The sequence below is a fragment of the Bufo gargarizans genome, chromosome 2 (assembly GCF_014858855.1).
Source record: "Bufo gargarizans isolate SCDJY-AF-19 chromosome 2, ASM1485885v1, whole genome shotgun sequence".
Classification (NCBI taxonomy): Eukaryota; Metazoa; Chordata; class Amphibia; order Anura; family Bufonidae; genus Bufo; species Bufo gargarizans.
Window position 1 is genome coordinate 478,754,750 of NC_058081.1, and position 23,935 is coordinate 478,778,684.

Consider the following 23,935-nt stretch of genomic DNA (forward strand, 5'->3'; position numbering starts at 1 on the left):
ATTTGATGGCGCATGTGCACTAAATGTAACGATGCCAGTGCCCACCGCATGCACGGGCCAGCGGTGCATTGCACACGCACGGGATATCGGCCGATCCTGTGGATGAAGCAAGTGACTTGCAGGGCGGGCCAAGAAAGAGGCTGGGGAGGAGTTATGTAACAAGAAGGCAGATCAGCCTGGGCTCCTACACACTGAACGCTACCCCTGGGCACTTGCGAGCCCTCAATTACATATAGATTAAACATAATTTTTCCTGCTGGTGAAAGTCAGAAGAAAATTACAAAGGTACCATTTGAATCATGGATAGATATGCTAGAGAGCCATGTAAGTGGTGTATAACATCATATTTTGGTGACAGACTCCCTTTAATGATCCGCAGCTATTCAGGAATTGAAGAGACAGTAAGTAGACTGCTTCATCATATGACCGTCAAGTTTCAGTGATCAATCAGGATTAGATTTAAAGGGGTTTTCCAGATTTATTTTTCAATTTGCACTCCAGTTTGAAATACCTGTGGACAGGGTCGTAGCTAAAGGCTCATTGGCCCTGGTGTAGGAGTTCAGCCTGGGCCCCCCTTCCCTCAGTGCTTTTTGCCAGGAGCAGGGAAGTACATAGCTATTGTGCTGCCTGAGGCAAAATTTGAAACGGCACCCCCCCATGCTAAATTCTTGACCTAACTCCAGCGAGAGGTGTAGCTTAGCCAGCATGCACTTTCTATAATACTGGTGTGTTCTTATGCACCACAAGAGTCTTTGGGCCCCCTCAGGCTCCTGGGCCCGGTAGAAACTGATACAGTAGGGTGCAAAAGTTTGGGCAACCTTGTTAATTGTCATGATTTTCCTGTATAAATCGTTGGTTGTTACGATAAAAAATGTCAGTTAAATATATCATATAGGAGACACACACAGTGATACTTGAGAAGTGAAATGAAGTTTGTTGGATTTACAGAAAGTGTGCTATAATTGTTTAAACAAAATTAGGCAGGTGCATAAATTTGGGCACCACAAAAAAGAAATGAAATCAATATTTAGTAGATCCTCCTTTCGCAGAAATTACAGCCTCTAGTAGCTTCCTGTAGGTTCCAATGAGAGTCTGGATTCTGGTTGAAGGTATTTTGGACCATTCCTCTTTACAAAACATATTTAGTTCATTCAGGTTTGATGGCTTCCGAGCATGGACAGCTCTATTTAAGTCACACCACAGATTTTCAATTATATTCAGGTCTGGGGACTGAGATGGCCATTCCAGAACGTTGTACTTGTTCCTCTGCATAAATGCCTTAGTGGATTTTGAGAAGTGTTTAGGGTCGTTGTCTTGTTGAAAGATCCAGCCCTGGCGCAGCTTCAGCTTTGTCACTGATTCCTGGACATAGGTCTCCAGAATCTGCTGATACTGAGTGGAATCCATGCGTCCCTCAACTTTGACAAGATTCCCAGTCCCTGCACTGGCCACACAGCCCCACAGCATGATGGAACCACCACTATATTTTACTGTAGGTAGCAGGTGTTTTTCTTGCAATGCTGTGTACTTTTTCCTCCATGCATAACGCCCCTTGTTATGGCCAAATAACTAAATTTTAGTTTCATTAGTCCATAGCACCTTATTCCAAAATGAAGCTGGCTTGTCCAAATGTGCTTTAGCCCACCTCAAGCAGCACTTTTTGTGCTGTGGGCGGAGAAAAGGCTTCCTCTGCATCACTCTCGCATACAGCATCTCCTTGTGTCAAAGTGCGCCGAATGGTTGCGATGCACAGTGACTCCATCTGCAGCAAGATGATGTTGTAGGTCTTTGGTGCTGGTCTGTGGGTTGACTCTGACTGTTCTCACCATTCGTCGCTTCTGTCTATCCGAGATTTTTCATGGTCTGCCACTTCGAGCCTTTAACTTGAACTGAGCCTGTGGTCTTCCATTTCCTCAATATGTTCCTAACTGTGGAAACAGACAGTTGAAATCTCTGAGATAGCTTTCTGTATCCTTCCCCAGGTCATTTGAGAGTTGTTTGAGACCCCCATGTTGCTGCTCTTCAGTGAAAATTAAAAGAGGAGGGAAACTTACAATTGACCCCCTTAAGTACTTTTTCTCATAATTGGATCCACTTGTGTATGTAGGTCAGGGGTCACTGAGCTTACCAAGCAAATTTGAGTTCCAATAATTAGTTCTAAAGGTTTTGGAATCAATAAAATGACAACAGTGCCCAAATATATGCACCTGCCTAATTTTGGTTAAACAATTATAGCACACTTTCTGCAAATCCAATAAACTTCATTTCACTTCTCAAATATCACTGTGTGTGTCTCCTATATGATATATTTAACTGACATTTTTTATCGTAACAACCAACGATTTATACAGGAAAATCATGACAATTAACAAGGTTGCCCAAACTTTCGCATCCCACTGTACATCTGCACCTCCTATCACTATGCCCCTGCCTGTGGAAAAATCAATAGTCACTTGCTCCCTGTTGCTCTGTTCCGGTTCTCTGGCTCTCTTTACTCCTTTTCCTGTCCCTGTCCTATTAAATTTTAAACAGACAGGATCACCTGCACCGCTGCAGCCAGTGACTTGACCCAACAATGAAGTGCCGTTTGAGGATATGCCACTAATAAGGCCTACCATTGGATGCAGCAGTGCACATGACCCCATCCAGATGGACGTCTAGGGAGCCAGAATAGAGCAGTGGGGAACTGGTTAGTATGGATTTTTCCACAGGTAGCACAGGCTAAGGTGGAAATTAAAAAAATGGAAGACCTCATTAGTCTGTTACAGAGAGATGAAACGTAATAAAAAGGTTTATTACCTTTTACTTCTATGTAAACACTTTGCATCTCAAACATTCCTTGTAGTGTCTCCTCCACCATACAAGTATAATTTCCAGAGTCCTCCAAATTGGCTTCTAGTATTGTCAACTGGGAAATCACTGAATTACTTCCCATGAAATTTTCATTAGTATGCGGCCTATTAGTCTGTAATTGGAGAGAACATGTAATATAACCAAGGTAGGTCCATTATGGCTTATGGGACAACACAACATTCACATCTTCAACAGACAATAGAGGTGGCATATCTTTATAGTGTCCAAGGTTTAGCTTCTTGGATACTGAGCTCCAAATCACTAATACATAGTTACATAATAGTTGGTGAGGCTGAAAATAGACACAGGTCCCTCTAGTCCAACCTATACTCCTACAGAGTGCATCCAGAAGAAGGCAAAAGACCCTATGAGGCGGATTCCAATTGTACCATATTATCAGAATAATATGGTACATCAGCATCTATTCACCAGAAATCTTGTATATATAGTTAGTGATAGTTGTATTTTCAAGAACACTTATTGAACTTGCACAATGAATCATCCATTATGTAAGATGGAGAAACAGCCACTGATTCTTGAATGCTGTTTCTGAGACTGTCCTTCTGTTTTGCTCCCCACACAGCGAAGTTACTGCCGAATCTAGATATGCAAAACAGATGATGACTCATGCTGATGACTCATGCTGTGTACCAGACAGAGCAGGAAATGGTGACATGAGGAGACATGTTTGTGCAAAGGCTGAATACAGGATCCAGTGCCATCCTTGGGTCCGTGGGACTTGGAGCGGTCAAAGTGACTGTCAGAAGTGACTGATGCCTGTCAGCAATGCAGATGTTGCCAAGGGAGAAAGGATCGGTTCCCAGAAGGTCAGTTGGACCGTGGAATGTGGTTACAGACCCTGTAAGGTCTCATTGTGGATGGAAGGACCTGCGAGTTGGTGTAAGTCCCCATCGGATAAGGACCAGGCCAGGGTCAGCGATCCAGAAGGCTTCCCAGAGAGAGAGAGAGAGGACCGGGTCCCGGAAGGCTGGAAGAGCCGTGGAACGGTTGGCGTTACCAGGAGGGGTGGAGTTTCTCAGCTTGGAGAAGAACTAGTCCGCCATTTTGTGAGCTGCATAAGAGAACCGTGTGGATCCGGATTCTGTTCGCAGGAATGAGTATCGGCGTCAGGAAGCTGAACGGAACAGAGGGTCAGAGTACAGGTTCTGCAGGGTCACATGTTGCGGCAGGGACTTGCTGTCAGTCTGGAGCAACCAGTAAACACAGGACATACCCAGGTCAGTGACTTAGCACCACGGTTATTGACTTGTAGGCTCTGCCGTGTGTGCCAGCGGTCAGGTCCGTTACCCTGCGGCACAGTATCGACTTGCAGGCTCTGCTGTGTACGCTGCTTTGGGTACGGTTGTTCATTTGGGCTGGTACCGTGACTCTGAGCCTGGGGTATAGAGTATTCTGGACACTTCGTTGTTGCTACACTCCAAGGCCACTCCAGCGTCCAGGCTGGGAGTATTCAGGGCACGTGAACAGTGTCATTTGGGGGCAAGAGAAAGGAATGTGACATGTTGTTTTCATTGTATTTGATATATATACTCTCTGTAACTAGTGTTATTGTTATTTCTGTTAATACTACTGTTCAGTAAAGTTACTGTTTTTGCATCAGGAGCTGGAGTCCGTGTCGCTTTCCTTATTCCATGACTTCGCTGTATCTTGGGGGTCCCTCCTCGGTTCACAGTCTTACAATTACAGCCTCCTCTGGCAGAGAGTTCTTCACTGATGATGGTCAAACAGGAAGCCCACTTGTCATGGTTGCAACACTGCATATATAGAGGTAATTCGAAAGATCTCTGTATTGCCCGTTAATATATTTGTTCACTGTAATTAGCTCTCCCCCACGTTTGATAACCTGTCTTGGTAAATTGGTTACCTTCATATGCACTTCCTTTAGTTCAGCTATGTCATTCTTACAATGGCCAAAATTTTTAACAACATTCCGTGTGAGGTCTGACTCGTGGTTTGTATAGAGGCAAAGCTCTTGTTCTTGTCATGTGCATCTTTGCCTTTTTTGGTGCAACTCATTATTTTATTGACCTTGGCAGCAGCATCCTGGCATTGATCGCTAAAATTAAGTTTACAATCTATCAATATCCCAAAGTCTCAGTGGTAGTTTTCCCATTGTTTCACTATTTAATACATAATTATAGAATTTGTTACCTCCGGCATCAAAATAAGAAAAGCTATAATAGTGTTATTAAAGATGTAAATTTATCAAACAAAATGTTACATTTCATCCATTTGGTGCAAATAACAGCAAATCAGGGTGAAGTAAAACTAACTTTTCCCCTCTCCCCCTATGTCTATAGATGGGATTTGAAGCTCTGTATCAAAAAATTGGTCCAAACATATTAAGAAAATAATTAGCACTATTCAATAAGGACTCAATGGCTGAACTAATTAATTTTACACACCTTGGTACCCGGATAGTACCAGGTAAAGTTTATAATTTCATTTTCAGTCACTGTACAGGAAACTGTAATATTTTCTCCCTTCTTCACTATACTATTTGAGGCTTTCACTGTCACCTTGAGTTCATCCGTCACTAGAAAAAAAGATCAAAAAACAAAAGACTGACTTGAATAAACTGTACAAAAGACATTCTAATGTATTTAGTCAGGATAACACAATGTAGTATTTAAATGTATTTTATTTAGTAATGCAGCAACGTTGGCTTTGGATTTGGTCATTTATGACATTCTTCAGGATCACCCAACCAGTACTGCTTATGTGCATCCACATATCGTCTTAGCCCTGTGCAGGGCTTGTCATTAGCGGTAGGCATCTGACTGCCTGAAAACAGTATCTGCATGTGTACTGTGATGGGTACATTGACTTTAATGGGTTAAACAGTGATGAGAGAATTCATCTTTGGACTCAGTTTTTCCCGTTTCCTTCTCATTTACAGCATTTTTGCCAGACAGAATAGTCTGAACAGTCTACCACGCTATTCTGGTTGGCAAAAATACATTGCATTGAGATAGATGAATTCACATGCCTACAGCCACCAGTAGAGGGAGCATAGGAGCTTGCTGCATACTATTGTATGTTGACTTAATAATAACTCGGCATGCATTAAGCTCCCCTAGTGGTGACTGCAGTCAGCCAGCATGTTATCCTTTCATTCTATGTTATGCAGAGCGATTAGGAGCTCTGTATCAGACAAATGCCATTCCTACTGCAATAAAGATATATTAAGAAATTACTAATGATAAAAAATGGGGATTCACTTTAAGAGGAGTCTGTTAACTCCCAAAACATGGGGCTGGGATTGTCTTTTACATCTACAGTATGTTATAAAGGGGATTTAGATAACTGTATCAGAAAAATGGTCCTACTGCTATAAAGATATATTAAGAAATCACCCAGCAGGAGGGGAAACACCAAGATATTAATGAGCGATCTGGAGTCAGGGCCAGAAGTACTGTACTTAATAGTGCTTGCAGGAGGTGACAGACTCCCTTTAATTTTACAAATGATTCACTTAAAGTTGCTTTATGAACCTCTCATTTTCACATCAGAGGGTAACCTCTTCAGTGTTTGCAGAACAACCTTGTTAATTGCAAAGGATGATCATTATTTCCATGAAACTAGCATAATTCAGGGTACTTTATAATGATTCTGAATACGAAGAAAGAAGGACCAGCTTGGAAAAACTAGAATGGATTCCTTTCTTTTCCACAGGCTCTTTGCTTGCATATATAGTTGAACCCATCCCTCCAACCAAATTGGTAGCACTCATAAGGTGTTACTTGAGATTTTGGAACAGAAAAAGAAAGAAGACCTATTTGCAAAGTACCTTTTCCAGCTGTTAGTTTAGGCATATTGTCTCGGCTGTTTATAAAGGTAAAGTTTGGCACTACTTCTGCCCTCTCCCCCATTTTCAAAATTACCTTTTAATAGTTTAATTAATGAGAAAAACCACACAATATCTTCCATGGTACTATGTATCTTGAAAACATAATAATGTTATCTTACCTCCTACTGAGTAGATATAAAATGGATTCGAGTTAACTTCAATCCCGTCCATTGAAGCTTTACAGTAATAATTTACATCTTGGAAAAGTCCAGTGAAACCCTTTTTGTTGTCATAGAGGTATGGAATTTCATCATCATTACCCCTCTCATGAAGAGTCACGCTCATGTTGGGATTGGTAACACGACAGGGAATGGTGGCTTTACTGTTCACAGCCACAAACACAAACTCATCATGTTCCTTAATTGGCAAAAACACCACAGTAGGATCTTTGTGATAAAAAACAAAACAAAAACAGACATTATACAGAAAACTACCCTCTAGTGAAAAAAGTTATATTAATTCTACCTACTGGTTATGTCACCAATGCAAACCCCTTTTAAAGGGCCACCTCCACCAGAAATAGTCATTTTAATTACTTTTAAAGAAAGGGGTATATCTTTTAAACTCAATTTTCATGGTAAACAATCTTTTTAGATTTGTTTTACTTCATTTCAGCAGCACAGTGCCATTGGAAATGAAATACACAATATTGTCCTTCTGTAGCAGTAAGCACAAGTGACTAACCCTTTCTGAACCTGCACTGTACATTTTTAAAGTCTGGTCTTTAAAAATGGCAGAGGCTCCAATGCCTTTCACATGTATACAGGTCCTTCTAAAAAAATTAGCATATTGTGATAAAGTTCTTTATTTTCTGTAATGTACTAATAAACATTAGACTTTCATATATTTTAGATTCATTACACACCAACTGAAGTAGTTCAAGCCTTTTATTGTTTTAATATTGATGATTTTGGCATACAGCTCATGAAAACCCAAAATTCCTATCTAAAAAAATTTGCATATCATGAAAAGGTTCTCTAAACGAGCTATTAACCTAATCATCTGAATCAACTAATTAACTCTAAACACCTGCAAAAGATTCCTGAGGCTTTTAAAAACTCCCAGCCTGGTTCATTACTCAAAACCGCAATCATGGGTAAGACTGCCGACCTGACTGCTGTCCAGAAGGCCATCACGGAAAGAAATTTCTGAACGAATAGGCTGTTCCCAGAGTGCTGTATCAAGGCACCTCAGTGGGAAGTCTGTGGGAAGGAAAAAGTGTGGCAGAAAACGCTGCACAACGAGAAGAGGTGACCGGACCCTGAGGAAGATTGTGGAGAAGGACCGATTCCAGACCTTGGGGGACCTGCGGAAGCAGTGGACTGAGTCTGGAGTAGAAACATCCAGAGCCACCGTGTACAGGAGTGTGCAGGAAATGGGCTACAGGTGCCGCATTCCCCAGGTCAAGCCACTTTTGAACCAGAAACAGCGGCAGAAGCGCCTGACCTGGGCTACAGAGAAGCAGCACTGGACTGTTGCTCAGTGGTCCAAAGTACTTTTTTCGGATGAAAGCAAATTTTGCATGTCATTCAGAAATCAAGGTGCCAGAGTCTGGAGGAAGACTGGGGAGAGGGAAATGCCAAAATGCCTGAAGTCCAGTGTCAAGTACCCACAGTCAGTGATGGTCTGGGATGCCATGTCAGCGGCTGGTGTTGGTCCACTGTGTTTTATCAAGGGCAGGGTCAAAGCAGCTAGCTATCAGGAGATTTTGGAGCACTTCATGCTTCCATCTGCTGAAAAGCTTTATGGAGATGAAGATTTCCTTTTTCAGCACGACCTGGCACCTGCTCACAGTGCCAAAACCACTGGTAAATGGTTTACTGACCATGGTATTACTGGGCTCAATTGGCCTGCCAACTCTCCTGACCTGAACCCCATAGAGAATCTGTGTGATATTGGGAAGAGAAAGTTGAGAGACGCAAGACCCAACACTCTGGATGAGCTTAAGGCCGCTATCGAAGCATCCTGGGCCTCCATAACACCTCAGCAGTGCCACAGGCTGATTGCCTCCATGCCACGCTGCATTGAAGCAGTCATTTCTGCAAAAGGATTCCCGACCAAGTATTGAGTGCATAACTGAACATAATTATTTGAAGGTTGACTTTTTTTGTATTAAAAACACTTTTCTTTTATTGGGCGGATGAAATATGCTAATTTTTTTAGATAGGAAATTTGGGTTTTCATGAGCTGTATGCCAAAATCATCAATATTAAAACAATAAAATGCTTGAACTACTTCAGTTGGTGTGTAATGAATCTAAAATATATGAAAGTCTAATGTTTATCTGTACATTACAGAAAATAATGAACTTTATCACAATATGCTAATTTTTTTCAGAAGGACCTGTATACCAATGTAGGCCTGCAGTTGGTCAATCTTCTATTTAGCAATGGATATAATTCCAATCTGTCAATTACAGATTTTTATGCTTTTGGGGGTACAAAAAGTTTTTCAAAATATAAAAATATAGAAAATTAAATCACCCCTTTCCTCAGAATAAAAATAAACAAAAAAATAAATATCATAGGCATTGCTATGAAAATGCCCATACTGTTAAAATAGTAAATATTTACCCCATATACCAAAAGACATATCAGAGAAAAACATCAAAATGGCCTGTTTTCTTCACTTCACCTCCAAAAAAAGGAATAAACTGATCAAAAGTCATATACACTCCAAAACGGTATCAATAAAAACTATGGATCATTCCTTCATTTTTTTTTAAATTTCTTTTCATTATTAAAACACAAGAAAAAAAATATATGAATGTGGTATTGTTGTAATCAGGCCAAGACAGAGAATTAAATGAAAGTCAGTTTTACTGCATAGGAACACCATTACAAAAAAAAACCATCGAACTGTGGCAGAATTTTTTCCAATTCAACACCAATTGGATTTTTTTCCCCAGTTTTCCAACTTGTGCTGCAAAAAATAAACCCTCCTACAACTATGTGAACTGAAAAATAAAAAAGTTATGGCTCTGGTAAAACAGGGAGTAAAAAGCATAAATTCAAAAATGGAAAATAGAAATGTTCTGAAGGGGTAAAACCCCTAAATAAATAGGTAATCCATTCTCATTTTACTGCTGCTATAATGGGAATTTGTTATCTGCAGGGTAATACTTATTTTATTAATAGGTGTAGAATTTGAATAGCAGAATGACAGCTCTATTATTCTCTTAATAGGCCTGGCAGAAGCTGTCCACAGAAGGGCATTGCACTGACTAGTGTAATGCGCGATGCTCTAAATAAGTCACAACACCCCACTCCTGCCAGATTGATGGCCTGACTTAGATAAAGATAAAGTCAGACTTTTTGTCTGCTGAAAGTGTAAGGGCTTGTTCACACGACCGTGTAAAGCCCGTGCCCGTGCTGTGGACCGCAAATTGCGGTCCACAATGCACGGGCACCTTCCGTGGGGCAGCTGCATGGAAAAAGCAGACCCATTCCCTTGAATGGGTCCGCGATCCCTCCATTTCGCAAAAAGATAGAGCATGTTCTATCTTTTTGCGGTGCGGAGGCATGGAACGGAACCCCAGAAAGCTCTCCGTAGTGCTTCCGTAGTGTTCCGTTCCGGGCTTCCGTTCTGCGTCTCCGGATTTGTGGACCCATTGAAATGAATGAGTCTGCATCCGTGATGCGGAATGACAATGGAACGGTGCCCGTGTATTGCGGATCCGCAAATGCGGTCCGCAATACGGGAATGGGACACCAACGGTTGTGTGAACAAGCCCTAAATGAGGATGACCCTACAGAGCTAGAACAGGAAGTAGAATTCATGGACTGGCTATAATGATTATAGAGAAAAACATTCACATGTTTTCATAAAAAATACCCTCTTTGTTAACAACCTATTTAATAAAAACAGTAGGACTTAAAGAGTAACTAAACTTTTACACTAACTTTTAATATGTTGTCCCTAACCCCCTAAAAAATATTTTTCGAAATCTTATTCTAATATACTTTTCATCCGTAAAGCGCACCATTCACTGGTGCTCTAAAACTCAGTTCTCCCTACACCGCTGAGCTGTCAGCGGTGTATGGAGTACTCATTTTATAAATGGGGCCGCAGCAACGCAGGGATCTGAGCAGGCAGAAGCAGGAGCCCGCTCTGCTCAGCTAATCCTGGCATAGTAGATAGGTACAGGGTACCCATGCACTATGCCAGCAGTTAGTAATAGTCCAGGAAGCACAGGCAGGAGCAGCAATATGCGCTCCTGGCCGTTCTCCCTGCGCTGCTGCAGCCCTATTCATAAAATGAGTACTCCGTACTCTGTAGACCCCTGACAGCTCAGCGGTGTAGGGAGAACTGAGTTTTAGCGCACCAGTAAATGGTGCGTTTTAGGGATAAAAAATTATAGTAAAAATAGAAAATTAATAAAGTATATTAGAAAGAGATTTTTTAGGGGGTTAGGCACAACATATTAAAAGTAGTGTATAAAGTTTAGTTACTCTTTAAATTACATCTATGAAATACAAACTTATACAGGGATTCCATTTTCTAAAGAATCCCGAAGAGTAGGGAGATTAGTTGACAACCTAGAGCAAGCATGTCAAACTCAAAGGCTAACATGGGCCAAAAAAACAAAATTTAAGTTTATGTGGGCCGCATAAAAAAAAAACGCCTGGCCGTGCGGAGGCGTGCGGATCCGTCCAGACTTACAATGGAAGTCAATGGGGACAGATCCGTTTGAAGATGACACAATATGGCTCAATCTTCAAACGGATCCGTCCCCCATTGACTTTCAATGTAAAAGTCTGGACGGATCCGTTCAGGCTACTTTCACAGTTAGAATTTTTTTTACAATATAATGCAGACAGATCCGTTCTGAACGGATCCACCGTCTGCATTATATGAGCGGATCCGTCTCAGACGGATCCGCTCTGAACGCAAGTGTGAAAGTAGCCTTAGGGGCGAGAACCTGGGATCTTTCATCCCTTGTCCTATTCAGCTCTATCAGGGTGAATAGGACTTCACACTGTCCCTGCTGCTCTGTGCCTTGTGCACACAGCATCAGGGATGTTACCATGGCAACCAGGGCTTCTGTAGCGTCCTGGCTGCCATGGTAACTGATCGGAGCCCCAGGCTTACACAGCTGGGGCTCCGATCAGAAGCTGCCACTGCACCACCAATGAGGGGGAGGGGAGAGGTCCCTGTGGCCACTGCCACCAATGATTTCAATACTGGGGGGGTTGAGAGGGGCTGGCGCACTGTGCCACCAATGATTTTAATGGGATGGGGGGGGGGCACACTGCACCACCAATGATAAATTACCCCTTTATACAGGAGGCGGGTACTGGCAGATCAGCAGTTAACCCCTCAGGTGCAGCACCTAAGGGGTTAACTGCCTCTGATCGCAGCTCCCTGTCAGGGGCAGGGTGCCGGCAATGTGATTCTGCTGCCGGCACCCGCCTCCTGTATTGTGTTAAACTTCTTTCACTATCAGGCCACACAGAGCGGCGCCCAGCGATGTCTCAACACTCACCATTAGTCCTGGGCGCCGCTCGTTCGACTGCAGTGCTCCATTACTGTCTCCTGCTCCACATGCTGCTGATTACTATCGGAGCGATGGGAGGAGACATCAGCTTCACTAGTGGGCGTTCCTTCTTCCTGGCTGTAGCGCTGTCCAATCGCAGCGCAGGGAGAAGGAACGCCCACTAGTGAAGCTGATGTCTCCTCCCATCGCTCCGATAGTAAGCAGCATGTGGAGCAGGAGAGGAGACAGTAATGGGGCACTGCGGGCGAACGGAGCGGCGCCCAGGACTAATGGTGAGTGCTGGGCGCCGCTCTGTGTGGAAATAGTCCAATCATTGGTGGCGCAGTGCGCCCGTCCCTCCTCCCCCCCCTCTATTCTCATTGGTGGCGCAGTGCGCCCGCCCCTCCTCCCCCCCTTTATTCTCATTGGTGGCGCAGTGCGCCCGCCCCTCCTCCCCCCCTCTCTTCTCATTGGTGGCAGCGGCAGCAGCACAGGGGGAGGGAGGACAGCTTCCTTCTCCCCGTGCTGCTGAGAGAACATGAGCGCGCCGATAGCAGCGCGCTCATGTTCAGAAATACTTGCCGGGCCGCAAAGATATACTCTAGGTCATGTTTGACACCCATGAACCTAGAGTATAAACAACAGCTCCAAAAATATATATGATATGCAATGTCCCCACAATTTCCTGTCTTGTTTGAATTTAGAAGCAGGGATAAATGAATGAAAGGTATCTGGACAGACTCATCTGCTTCTCTATAAGATCCTACACCAGCAGTGAGGAGATCAGGGACACTACTGAACATGTTAGTCCACCAATGAATGCAGGAGAAAGTGGACCAGTAGGATAAACTGCAGGGGGGACAATGTAATGTACATAATACATTTACAATATTTTTACTGCATGTATACTGCATTTTCAATGCCCTATTCATTGCATAGTAATACATTTTATGGGATAACCTCCTTATTTTTTAAACCTGAGTAATTGCCATATGTTTGGATCATTATTTAGATGACCCAAATACAAAACCATGTCATCCACATAAACTAATATTTAATTGTTACCATCTTTATTCCCAAAATCAACAGAATCATGGGAGGAACTTATTAGTTCTGCTTAAAAGAGCTGTCCAGGATTCTTTTCTCCCCACCCAACGGAACCTGTGAAGAGATCTATACTCACCTGCTCCCCACTGCTCTGTTCTGGCCCGGTGGCTCCTGGGCTGTCATCACTGGACTTATGGTCCTTGTATGTCAACTTCCTCGTGGATGGTGTCATGTGTACCAATACAGCAAACGACTGGCCTCAGCAGTGGTGTGCCACTTGGGTACACCAGGCCAGTCATTGTAGCAGCAGCACACGTGACCCTGTCTGTGCAGAAATTGATAGATGGGGACAGGGCAGTGAAGACAGCCCTATCATCGCAAAGCCAGAACAGAGCAATGGGGGTTAGGTAAGTATAGATCTTTTCACATGTACCGCTGGATGGGTGGGGGAATTAAAGGGAATCTGTCACCAGTTTTATGGTGTCTAGTGTTGAGCGAAGCAAGCTTTGGATGTTTCATCCGAAGTCGCTTTGTTCAAAACTTTGGAATAATACTGTACGGAGATTCATCTCTGTACAATGTTAGAATATCTGGTCTCCGATGAGCCGAAGTTAGTTATTCACGAAGTTGCATGCGACTTTGTTAAATAAAATCGGTTAGGCTACTTTCACACTAGCGTTCGGGTGTCCGCTTGTGAGCTCCGTTTGAAGGGGCTCACAAGCGGACCCGAACGCATCCGTCCAGCACTAATGCATTCTGAGTGGATGCGGATCCGCTCAGAATGCATCAGTCTGGCAGCGTTCAGCCTCCGCTCCGCTCAGCAGGCGGACACCTGAACTCTGCTTGCAGCGTTCGGGTGTCCGCCTGGCCGTGCGGATCCGTCCAGACTTACAATGTAAGTCAATGGGGACGGATCCGTTTGAAGATGACACAATATGGCTCAATCTTCAAACGGATCCGTCCCCCATTGACTTTCAATGTAAAAGTCTGGACGGATCCGTTCAGGCTACTTTCACACTTAGAATTTTTTTTAACAATATAATGCAGACGGATCCGTTCTGAACGGATCCACCGTCTGCATTATATGAGCGGATCCGTTCAGAACGGATCCGCTCTGAACGCAAGTGTGAAAGTAGCCTAAGTGGAAAAACACTCAGCTTCAGTTCCGAGGTACTAGTCTGAACCGTAATCATACCCTTAGGCCCCTTGCAGACGAGCGTGTCCGGATTATGTCCGGATGCGTCCCGGTGCATTGCGGCAAACCCGCGCGAGTAGGTACAAAATTGCAGTCAGTTTTGACTGCAATTGAGTTCTGTTGTTCAGTTTTGATCACAGAAGTTCAGGTTTGGGTTCAAGGTTGTGTAGATTGTATTATTTTCCCTTATAACATGGTTATAAGGGAAAATAATAGCATTCTGAATACAGAATGCATAGAACAATAGGGCCGGAGGGGGTTAAAAAAAAAAATATAATTTAACTCACCTTAGGCCACTTGTTCGCGCAGCCGGCATCTCTTCTATCTTGTTGTGTGAGGAATAGGACCTTTGATGACGTCACTACGTTCATCACATGATCCGTATCCTCACACAACAAGAAAGAAGAGAAGACGGGCTGCGCGAACAAGTGGCCTAAGGTGAGTTAAATTATATATTTTTTTTTAACCCCCTCCGGCCCTATTGTTCTATGCATTCTGTATTCTGAATGCTATTATTTTCCCTTATAACCATGTTATAAGGGAAAATAATAATGATCGGGTCCCCATCCCGATCGTCACCTAGCAACCGTGTGTGAAAATCGCACCGCATCCGCACTGCTTGCAGATGCTTGTGATTTTCATGCAACCCTATTCATTTCTATGGGGCCTGCGTTACGTGAAAAACACACAAAGAGGAGCATGCTGCGATCTTCACGCAACACACAAGTGATGCGTGAAAATCACCGCTCATGTGCACAGCCCCATAGAAATGAATGGGTCGGGATTCAGTGCGGGTGCAATGCGTTCACCTCACGCATTGCACCCGCGCGGAAATCTCGCCCGTGTGAAAGGGGCCTTAGAATTTTGGCCCTATTCCAAATCAAGTCAATAGCACAGAAAAATCTGTTGGACCCTGTTAAAGGCCTTTATGGAATTGTAGTTTAGCTGTATTCTTTTTCCAGGGCAGCTAATTGCAAACTGTGAAAGAGCCTTCTTATATTATTGTTCGGAATATAAAAGCCCACCTGATCTGACATAATTATCCTGGTTGTTACTTTTTAGAACCTATTTTTAAATCTACATTAAAGAAATAAAACCATAAGATTTGACTTACTAAGGGTCTTTTCTTCAAAGAAGACAACTTCTCTCATAGAGGGAGTTAGTTTTTTTTTTTATTATATAGTTTAACCCTTCATTTTTTTTTGCGGTTTCATTTTTTACTCCCTGCCTTCCCGGAGCCATAACTTTTTTAGTTTTCTATTGCCATAGCCCTATTAGGGTTTGTTTTTTGCAAGACAAGTTTTACTTTCTAGTGGCACCATTTGCATATTGTGTTGCATATTGTATTGTGAAGCTAGAAAAAAAATTCCAAATGGGGTGAAATTGGAAAAAAAACACACCGTTTTATGGGTTCTGTTATTATAGCATGCACTATGCAGTAAAACTGATGTGTTAACTTATCTTAGTCAGTACATTTACAACAATTCCACATTTATAATAGTTTTTCTTGAGTTTTAATGCTGAAAAAAATAAAAACTTTAGAATTTTTTTTTTCTTTGAATATTCTGACTCCCAATAACTTTTTTTTTAAAGTTATGTCTGAAGAGAAATGTGACTCCATCTTGTTTCTTCTAAATATGTAAACAATTGTTATAACATCTCACCCACGCACTGTTTCAAGTTCCCCCGCTGTGAGTTAGGTTCGCTTATCTGTCCCAGGACAGATTCTGGGAATCTCCCAGAACTAGTACAAACGTTCTTGAATTATTCAGGGTCATTTGGCACAACTGCGTACATTCTTATATGTGACTGATTAAAACCTATTCTTTCTCCTTACTGCACGTACACATACCATATAAGGATGTTCCGGTAGTATGTGTATGAGCACCAATGTTTATCTTTTATGATTGGTTTAATGCTGTTGTTATGCAAACTTTTCTACTGCCTATATAAGTCCAAGCAATAGCATAATAAAGTTAGAGTATTTCTCAGTGATACCTGTGTGTGTGTCATATTATTGCTAGCTGAAAAATATCTCTCCTGATGTCAGTGACATCAAACCAAGGTGGTCATAGAGGTCCAAAAGGTCCAAATCCTTTCAATGTCTACAGAACTGTGTGAGGGCTAATTTTTTTGCAGGGCAATCTGTACTTTTTATTGATACCATATTGGAGTGTATTTGACTCTTTGATCACTTTTTATTCAATTTAATTTTGCAAGGTAAGGGATGGAAAAAAAGGCGGATTGGCCTTTTAGATTTTTTTATGTTAGGGGGCTATCCTTAGATCACTTGTCCCTTAAACTACAATGAATTAATATTGCAATGTGAGGGATTTGCACTATTTTCTTAGAGAGCAATGCAAACTGCAGAGTTCAATAAGAACTTCCATTCTATTAAATCCAGCTTATTAGAAAGAATGATCTACTTCCCCGATCTCAGCTCGGAGAAGCAGTTCGGGCCTAGGGAACCGAGCTCTCCTGGGTAAAGCTGCCTCAGTTGTCATGGACAGAATTGATCACAGAATTTGAGGAGTTAAATGTCTGCAATCTGCATTATTGCTGATTGCAGACATTAGCCCTGGGTGTCTGCTGCTTAAAACAGCAGAAATAGGGTGGCTATGTCATCCGATGTGCTTGCGAGCAGGCGCCATCTTTAATGGCCAGACCTTCTCAACCCTTTTAAAAACATCTCCCCCTTTAAACCACTTTTCTTTATTTTACATTTTTGTACTAGTGATTCTGGTACCTTACTGTTGGGTTTTGCAGTGGTTCTGTTTTATCACCATATTAAGGGACCATCAATATTATTTTATAATATTTATTGTAAGCGGCCAAATTATATGAATACTCTTACCGGGTACAAAAATGTAGATGGATTTCACCTCTGGTTTTTCATGGTTCTGTGAACCGTTGTACACACAGGTGTACATTCCTGTGTTATGCCCAGTCACATTCTGCAGGGTAAGTGTATTAGTGAACTCGTTGACATTAAATTCCAGCGATGAATTAATGAAATGATCGTCATGTTTCCAAGCAGTGATGGTTTCAGCTGAGCAGCTTATTGAGAAAGAGCTAAACATATTGAGGACAATTTCAGGTGTAGTCTGGTTGAGGTCCTGCGATGAAGCTGTCCATGACAGCATTAACAATCCTAGACAGGAAAAAAAGAAACTTAGTAAAATGGGTAATCATTACATGCATTTAATTACCTACCTTCTATCTAGCTATATTCAACTTGGAACACTAATGTTTCCACTCTGATTTATTTAACATTGGGCAACTACTGTAATATTATGCAAAAATTGCTTTGGCATGCATGACTAAACTATTGGATAGCGGCTGGCTAGTTGTAGTAAAAATACTGCTTTTGACCGTATGTGTAAATAATGACTGTGAACACCCACATCTCTTCCGACAATAAATCTCAAAGGGTCTTCATACTATGTACCAGTTCCTCAACCTACACAGTCAGTCAGTTTCCCTCCTTGCAGTAAACATACAAACTCCCATCCTTAGATCTATTCAAGTTCAGATATTTCCAAATAAAACATTTTATTGCTACCTCCCTCAAAAATATCACCCATTCTTTGAATCTCACCACTTTTGAACACAGGTGCAGAACTGACCCTTGTGTACCTAGCCTTATCTCCACCCTTTACTCAGACCCGTTATTATCTGCCTCTGGTGGGTTCAGCAGAACATCTATGTTTAAGGTAGTAAGGTAGCCTCCTGACTCTCCACCGACAACTGATGTTGGGGGGAATAAGGATAAAGCATGCTAGATTCAATTGCCTGATCTTTTTGTTAGCGGGTAGATAAGCAGCTGCAACAGCGGCTTTCTATCCTCTCTCTATTTAATACATATGCATGCTCAAGTGAGAGTGATCTAATCCATATAGCCAGCTTCACACTTTACTTTTAATTCACATCATGGAGTCAATTCTGGTAAAGCACATCTAGGATTTCTACTAATAACCTCATCCTAGAAACCCCCCATTACTCAGATGATATTTCATCTCTACTATGTATAGCACAAGCGTTCAATGGGTTACATATCCACAAGCCTTCACAGGTGCTCTGACATGAACCACAAGATGGTGCACCTGTGCCAGTCTACCAACTCTTGGGATTTTTACCACCACAGCTACACGGCTAAAGCTTACTTAAGAACCCTTGAGAGGTGCCATTTGGTTAAAAACTAGAGGGAATACCCTGCACCAAGAGAAAGCTATTTTCTGCTAACTTAAACAAAATAAGTTGCCCAAGCCTGTAAAAACATACTCTTAATTTCTCTGAAGTATAACGTCATTAATGAGAAGCTGATGGCTCTGATGGAATTCTTTACAAATTTGAGAAAATCTGGGACCCTTGGACGTTTTACATTTTCTAAACGACAGATCCAGCTCCTCATACCAATCAATCTAAAGGTCTTGTCATAGGTAAGAATATGAAGTGGGGTTAGCGGGAACAAATATGTCCCCCCACTTCATACTCTTTCTACCATGCTCACTGGTTTACTGTTTGTGCAATCTGGCTATTTTTAACTACCAATAGCTATTTTATAGCTTGCCAACTCTCTATGGTTTTAGTGCTTTATTTCCCTTACACATCTCATACTCAAAATATGTCATCTAACTTCCATTGAAGGTTAGATAAAATACCTGTAATTAGCTGTAGATTCATATTCTATGTTTGTCAGTAAGGACTCCAGTAGCACTATCCTGCACAGAAGAAAAAATAGAATAAAATATAAGATATGGGTACCTACACATCAGTCAAAAGTAAATGGGAAACTTCTAAGTTGTGAACACTGGTTTTATAAAGCGGGATGTCAACCTGCTGCAGAGAGGGGGATAAAATATAGATAGATAGACAGATACTGTAGATAGATAGATAGATAGATAGATAGATATCAGATAGACGGATGGATGGATAGATAGGTAAATAGATATAATATGGATCGATAGATAGATAGATAGATATGAGATAGATTGATAAATGGATGGAAGGACAGAGAAATAGATAGATAGATAGATATGGGACAGAGAGATAGATAGATATGAAATAGATATGAGATAGATAGATAGATAGATAGATAGATAGATACTGTAGATAGATATATAGGTAGGAGATAGGTAGATATGTGATATGAAATAGCTAAATAGATATATATATGGATAGGAGATAGATAGATAAGAGATAGATAGATAGATAGATAGATAGGAGATAGATAGATAGATAGATAGATAAGAGGTAGATAGATAGATAGGAGATAGATATGAGATAGATAGATAGATATGAGATAGATAGATAGGAGATAGATAGGAGATAGATAATAGATAGATATGAAATATATATATACAGACGTGGACAAAATTGTTGGTACCCTTTGGTCAATGAAAGAAAAAGTCACAATGGTCACAGAAATAACTTTAATCTGACAAAAGTAATAATAAATTAAAATTCTATAAATGTTAACCAATGAAAGTCAGACATTGTTTTTCAACCATGCTTCAACAGAATTATGTAAAAAAATAAACTCATGAAACAGGCATGGACAAAAATGATGGTACCCCTAACTTAATATTTTGTTGCGCAACCTTTTGAGGCAATCACTGCAATCAAACGCTTCCTGTAACTGTCAATGAGACATCTGCACCTCTCAGCAGGTATTTTGGCCCACTCCTCATGAGCAAACTGCTCCAGTTGTGTCCGGTTTGAAGGGTGCCTTTTCCAGACTGCATGTTTCAGCTCCTTCCAAAGATGCTCAATAGGATTGAGGTCAGGGCTCATAGAAGGCCACTTTAGAATAGTCCAATTTTTTCCTCTTAGCCATTCTTGGGTGTTTTTAGCGGTGTGTTTTGGGTCATTGTCCTGTTGCAAGACCCATGACCTGCGACTGAGACCAAGCTTTCTGACACTGGCTAGTACATTTCTCTCTAGAATTCCTTGATAGTCTTGAGATTTCATTGTACCCTGCACAGATTCAAGACACCCTGTGCCAGACGCAGCAAAGCAGCCCCAGAACATAACAGAGCCTCCTCCATGTTTCACAGTAGGGACAGTGTTCTTTTCTTGATATGCTTCATTTTTTCGTCTGTGAACATACAGCTGATGTGCCTTGGCAAAAACTTCGATTTTTGTCTCATCTGTCCACAGGACATTCTCCCAGAAGCTTTGTGGCTTGTCAACATGTAGTTTGGCATATTCCAGTCTTGCTTTTTTATGATTCGTTTTCAACAATGGTGTCCTCCTTGGTCGTCTCCCATGTAGTCCACTTTGGCTCAAACAACGACGGATGGTGCGATCTGACACTGATGTTCCTTGAGCATGAAGTTCACCTTGAATCTCTTTAGAAGTCTTTCTAGGCTCTTTTGTTACCATTCGGATTATCCGTCTCTTAGATTTGTCATCAATTTTCCTCCTGCGGCCACGTCCAGGGAGGTTGGCTACAGTCCCATGGATCTTAAACTTATGAATAATATGTGCAACTGTACTCACAGGAACATCTAGTTGCTTGGAGATGGTCTTATAGCCTTTACCTTTAACATGCTTGTCTATAATTTTCTTTCTGATCTCTTGAGACAGCTCTTTCCTTTGCTTCCTCTGGTCCATGTCGAGTGTGGTACACACCATATCACCAAACAACACAGTGATTACCTGGAGCCATATATATAGGCCCAATGGCTGATTACAAGGTTGTAGACACCTGTGATGCTAATTAGTGGACACACTTTGAATTAACATGTCCCTTTGGTCACATTATGTTCTGTGTTTTCTAGGGGTACCATCATTTTTGTCCATGCCTGTTTCATGAGTTTATTTTTTTACATAATTCTGTTGAAGCATGGTTGAAAAACAATGTCTGACTTTCATTGGTTAACATTTATAGAATTTTAATTTATTATTACTTTTGTCAGATTAAAGTTATTTCTGTGACCATTGTGACTTTTTCTTTCATTGACCAAAGGGTACCAACAATTTTGTCCACGTCTGTATATATATATATATATATATATATATATATGAGATAGATAGATAGGTAGGAGATAAATAGATCGATACAGTGGATTTAAAAAGTCTGTTTAAATGTCAGGTTTCTGTGATGTAAAACAATGAGACAAAGATAAATCATTTCAGAACTTTTTCCACCTTCAATGTGACCTATAAACTGTACCACTCAATTGCAAGACAAACTGAAATCTTTTAGGTGGAGGGAAGGAAAAAAAATAAAAATAAAATAATGTGGGTGCATAAGTGTGCACACCCTCTTATAACTGGGGATTTAGCTGTGTTCAGAATTAAGCAATCACATTCAAAATCATGTTAAATAGGAGTCAGCATACACCTGCCATCATATAAAGTGCCTCTGATTAACCCCAAATAAAGTTCAGCTGCTCTAGTTGGTCTTTCCTGAAATTTTCTTAGTCATATCCCACAGCAAAAGCCATGGTCCACAGAGATCTTCCAAAGCATCAGAGGGATCTCATTGTTAGAAGGTATCAGTCAGGCGAAGGGTACAAAAGAATTTCCAAGGCATTAGATATACCATGGAACACAGTGAAGACAGTCATCATCAAGTGAAGAAAATATGGCACAACAATGACATCACTACAGGGAGTGCAGAATTATTAGGCAAGTTGTATTTTTGAGGATTAATTTTATTATTGAACAACAACCATGTTCTCAATGAACCCAAAAAACTCATTAATATCAAAGCTGAATATTTTTGGAAGTAGTTTTTAGTTTGTTTTTAGTTTTAGCTATTTTAGGGGGATATCTGTGTGTGCAGGTGACTATTAATGTGCATAATTATTAGGCAACTTAACAAAAAACAAATATATACCCATTTCAATTATTTATTTTTACCAGTGAAACCAATATAACATCTCAACATTCACAAATATACATTTCTGACATTCAAAAACAAAACAAAAACAAATCAGTGACCAATATAGCCACCTTTCTTTGCAAGGACACTCAAAAGCCTGCCATCCATGGATTCTGTCAGTGTTTTGATCTGTTCACCATCAACATTGCGTGCAGCAGCAACCACAGCCTCCCAGACACTGTTCAGAGAGGTGTACTGTTTTCCCTCCTTGTAAACATTTGATGATGGACCACAGGTTCTCAATGGGGTTCAGATCAGGTGAACAAGGAGGCCATGTCATTAGATTTTCTTCTTTTATACCCTTTCTTGCCAGCCACGCTGTGGAGTACTTGGACGCGTGTGATGGAGCATTGTCCTGCATGAAAATCATGTTTTTCTTGAAGGATGCAGACTTCTTCCTGTACCACTGCTTGAAGAAGGTGTCTTCCAGAAACTGGCAGTAGGACTGGGAGTTGAGCTTGACTCCATCCTCAACCCGAAAAGGCCCCACAACCTCATCTTTGATGATACCAGCCCAAACCAGTACTCCACCTCCACCTTGCTGGCGTCTGAGTCGGACTGGAGCTCTCTGCCCTTTACCAATCCAGCCACGGGCCCATCCATCTGGCCTATCAAGACTCACTCTCATTTCATCAGTCCATAAAACCTTAGAAAAATCAGTCTTGACCCAGTCTTGACGTTTCAGCTTGTGTGTCTTGTTCAGTGGTGGTCGTCTTTCAGCCAGTATTGCACACCTTGTGCTTTTGGGCACTCCAGTGATGTTGCAGCTCTGAAATATGGCCAAACTGGTGGCAAGTGGCATCTTGGCAGCTGCACGCTTGACTTTTCTCAGTTCATGGGCAGTTATTTTGCGCCTTTGTTTTTCCACACGCTTCTTGCGACCCTGTTGACTATTTTGAATGAAACGCTTGATTGTACGATGATCACGCTTCAGAAGCTTTGCAATTTTAAGAGTGCTGCATCCCTCTGCAAGATATCTCACTATTTTTGACTTTTCTGAGCCTGTCAAGTCCTTCTTTTGACCCATTTTGCCAAAGGAAAGGAAGTTGCCTAATAATTATACACACCTGATATAGGGTGTTGATGTCATTAGACCACACCCCTTCTCATTACAGAGATGCACATCACCTAATATGCTTAATTGGTAGTAGGCTTTCGAGCCTATACAGCTTGGAGTAAGACAACATGCATAAAGAGGATGATGTGGTCAAAATACTCATTTGCCTAATAATTCTGCACTCCCTGTAAGAACTGGACATCCCTCCAAAATTGATGAAAAGACGAGAAGAAAACTGGTCTGGGAGGCTACTAAGAGGCCTACAGCAACATTAAAGGAGCTGCAGGAATATCTGGCAAGTACTGGCTGTGTGGTACATGTGACAACAGTCTCCCATATTCTTCATATGTCTGGACTATGGGGTAGAGTGGCAAGACGAAAGCCTTTTCTTATGTAGAAAAACATCGAAGCCAGGCTTGTGGGAAAAGGTGTTATGGTCTGATGAAACCAAGGTTGAACTTTTTGGCCATAATTCCAAAAGATATGTTTGGTGCAAAAACAACATTGTACATCACCAAAAGAACACCATACACACAGTGAGGCAT

The 23,935-nt window shown here is 41.5% G+C and overlaps 1 protein-coding gene across 3 annotated transcripts in view; it reads right to left on the reverse strand.

The window, feature by feature from the left end:
- Positions 1-23,935, reverse strand: part of PDGFRB (platelet derived growth factor receptor beta) — a 179,243-nt gene that overhangs the window by 90,566 nt on the left and 64,742 nt on the right. For all 3 annotated transcript variants that reach the window (XR_006387876.1, XM_044281126.1, XM_044281127.1), the window contains 5 exons: positions 19,104-19,163; positions 17,297-17,593; positions 6,844-7,110; positions 5,280-5,410; positions 2,800-2,965 (listed from right to left, as the gene is read on the reverse strand). Coding sequence is in view for 2 of the 3 variants with exons in the window: in XM_044281126.1 (XP_044137061.1) it covers positions 2,800-2,965; positions 5,280-5,410; positions 6,844-7,110; positions 17,297-17,593; positions 19,104-19,125 (883 nt within the window). In the remaining variant the exon portion in view is untranslated. The remainder of the gene's footprint in view (positions 1-2,799; positions 2,966-5,279; positions 5,411-6,843; positions 7,111-17,296; positions 17,594-19,103; positions 19,164-23,935) is intronic.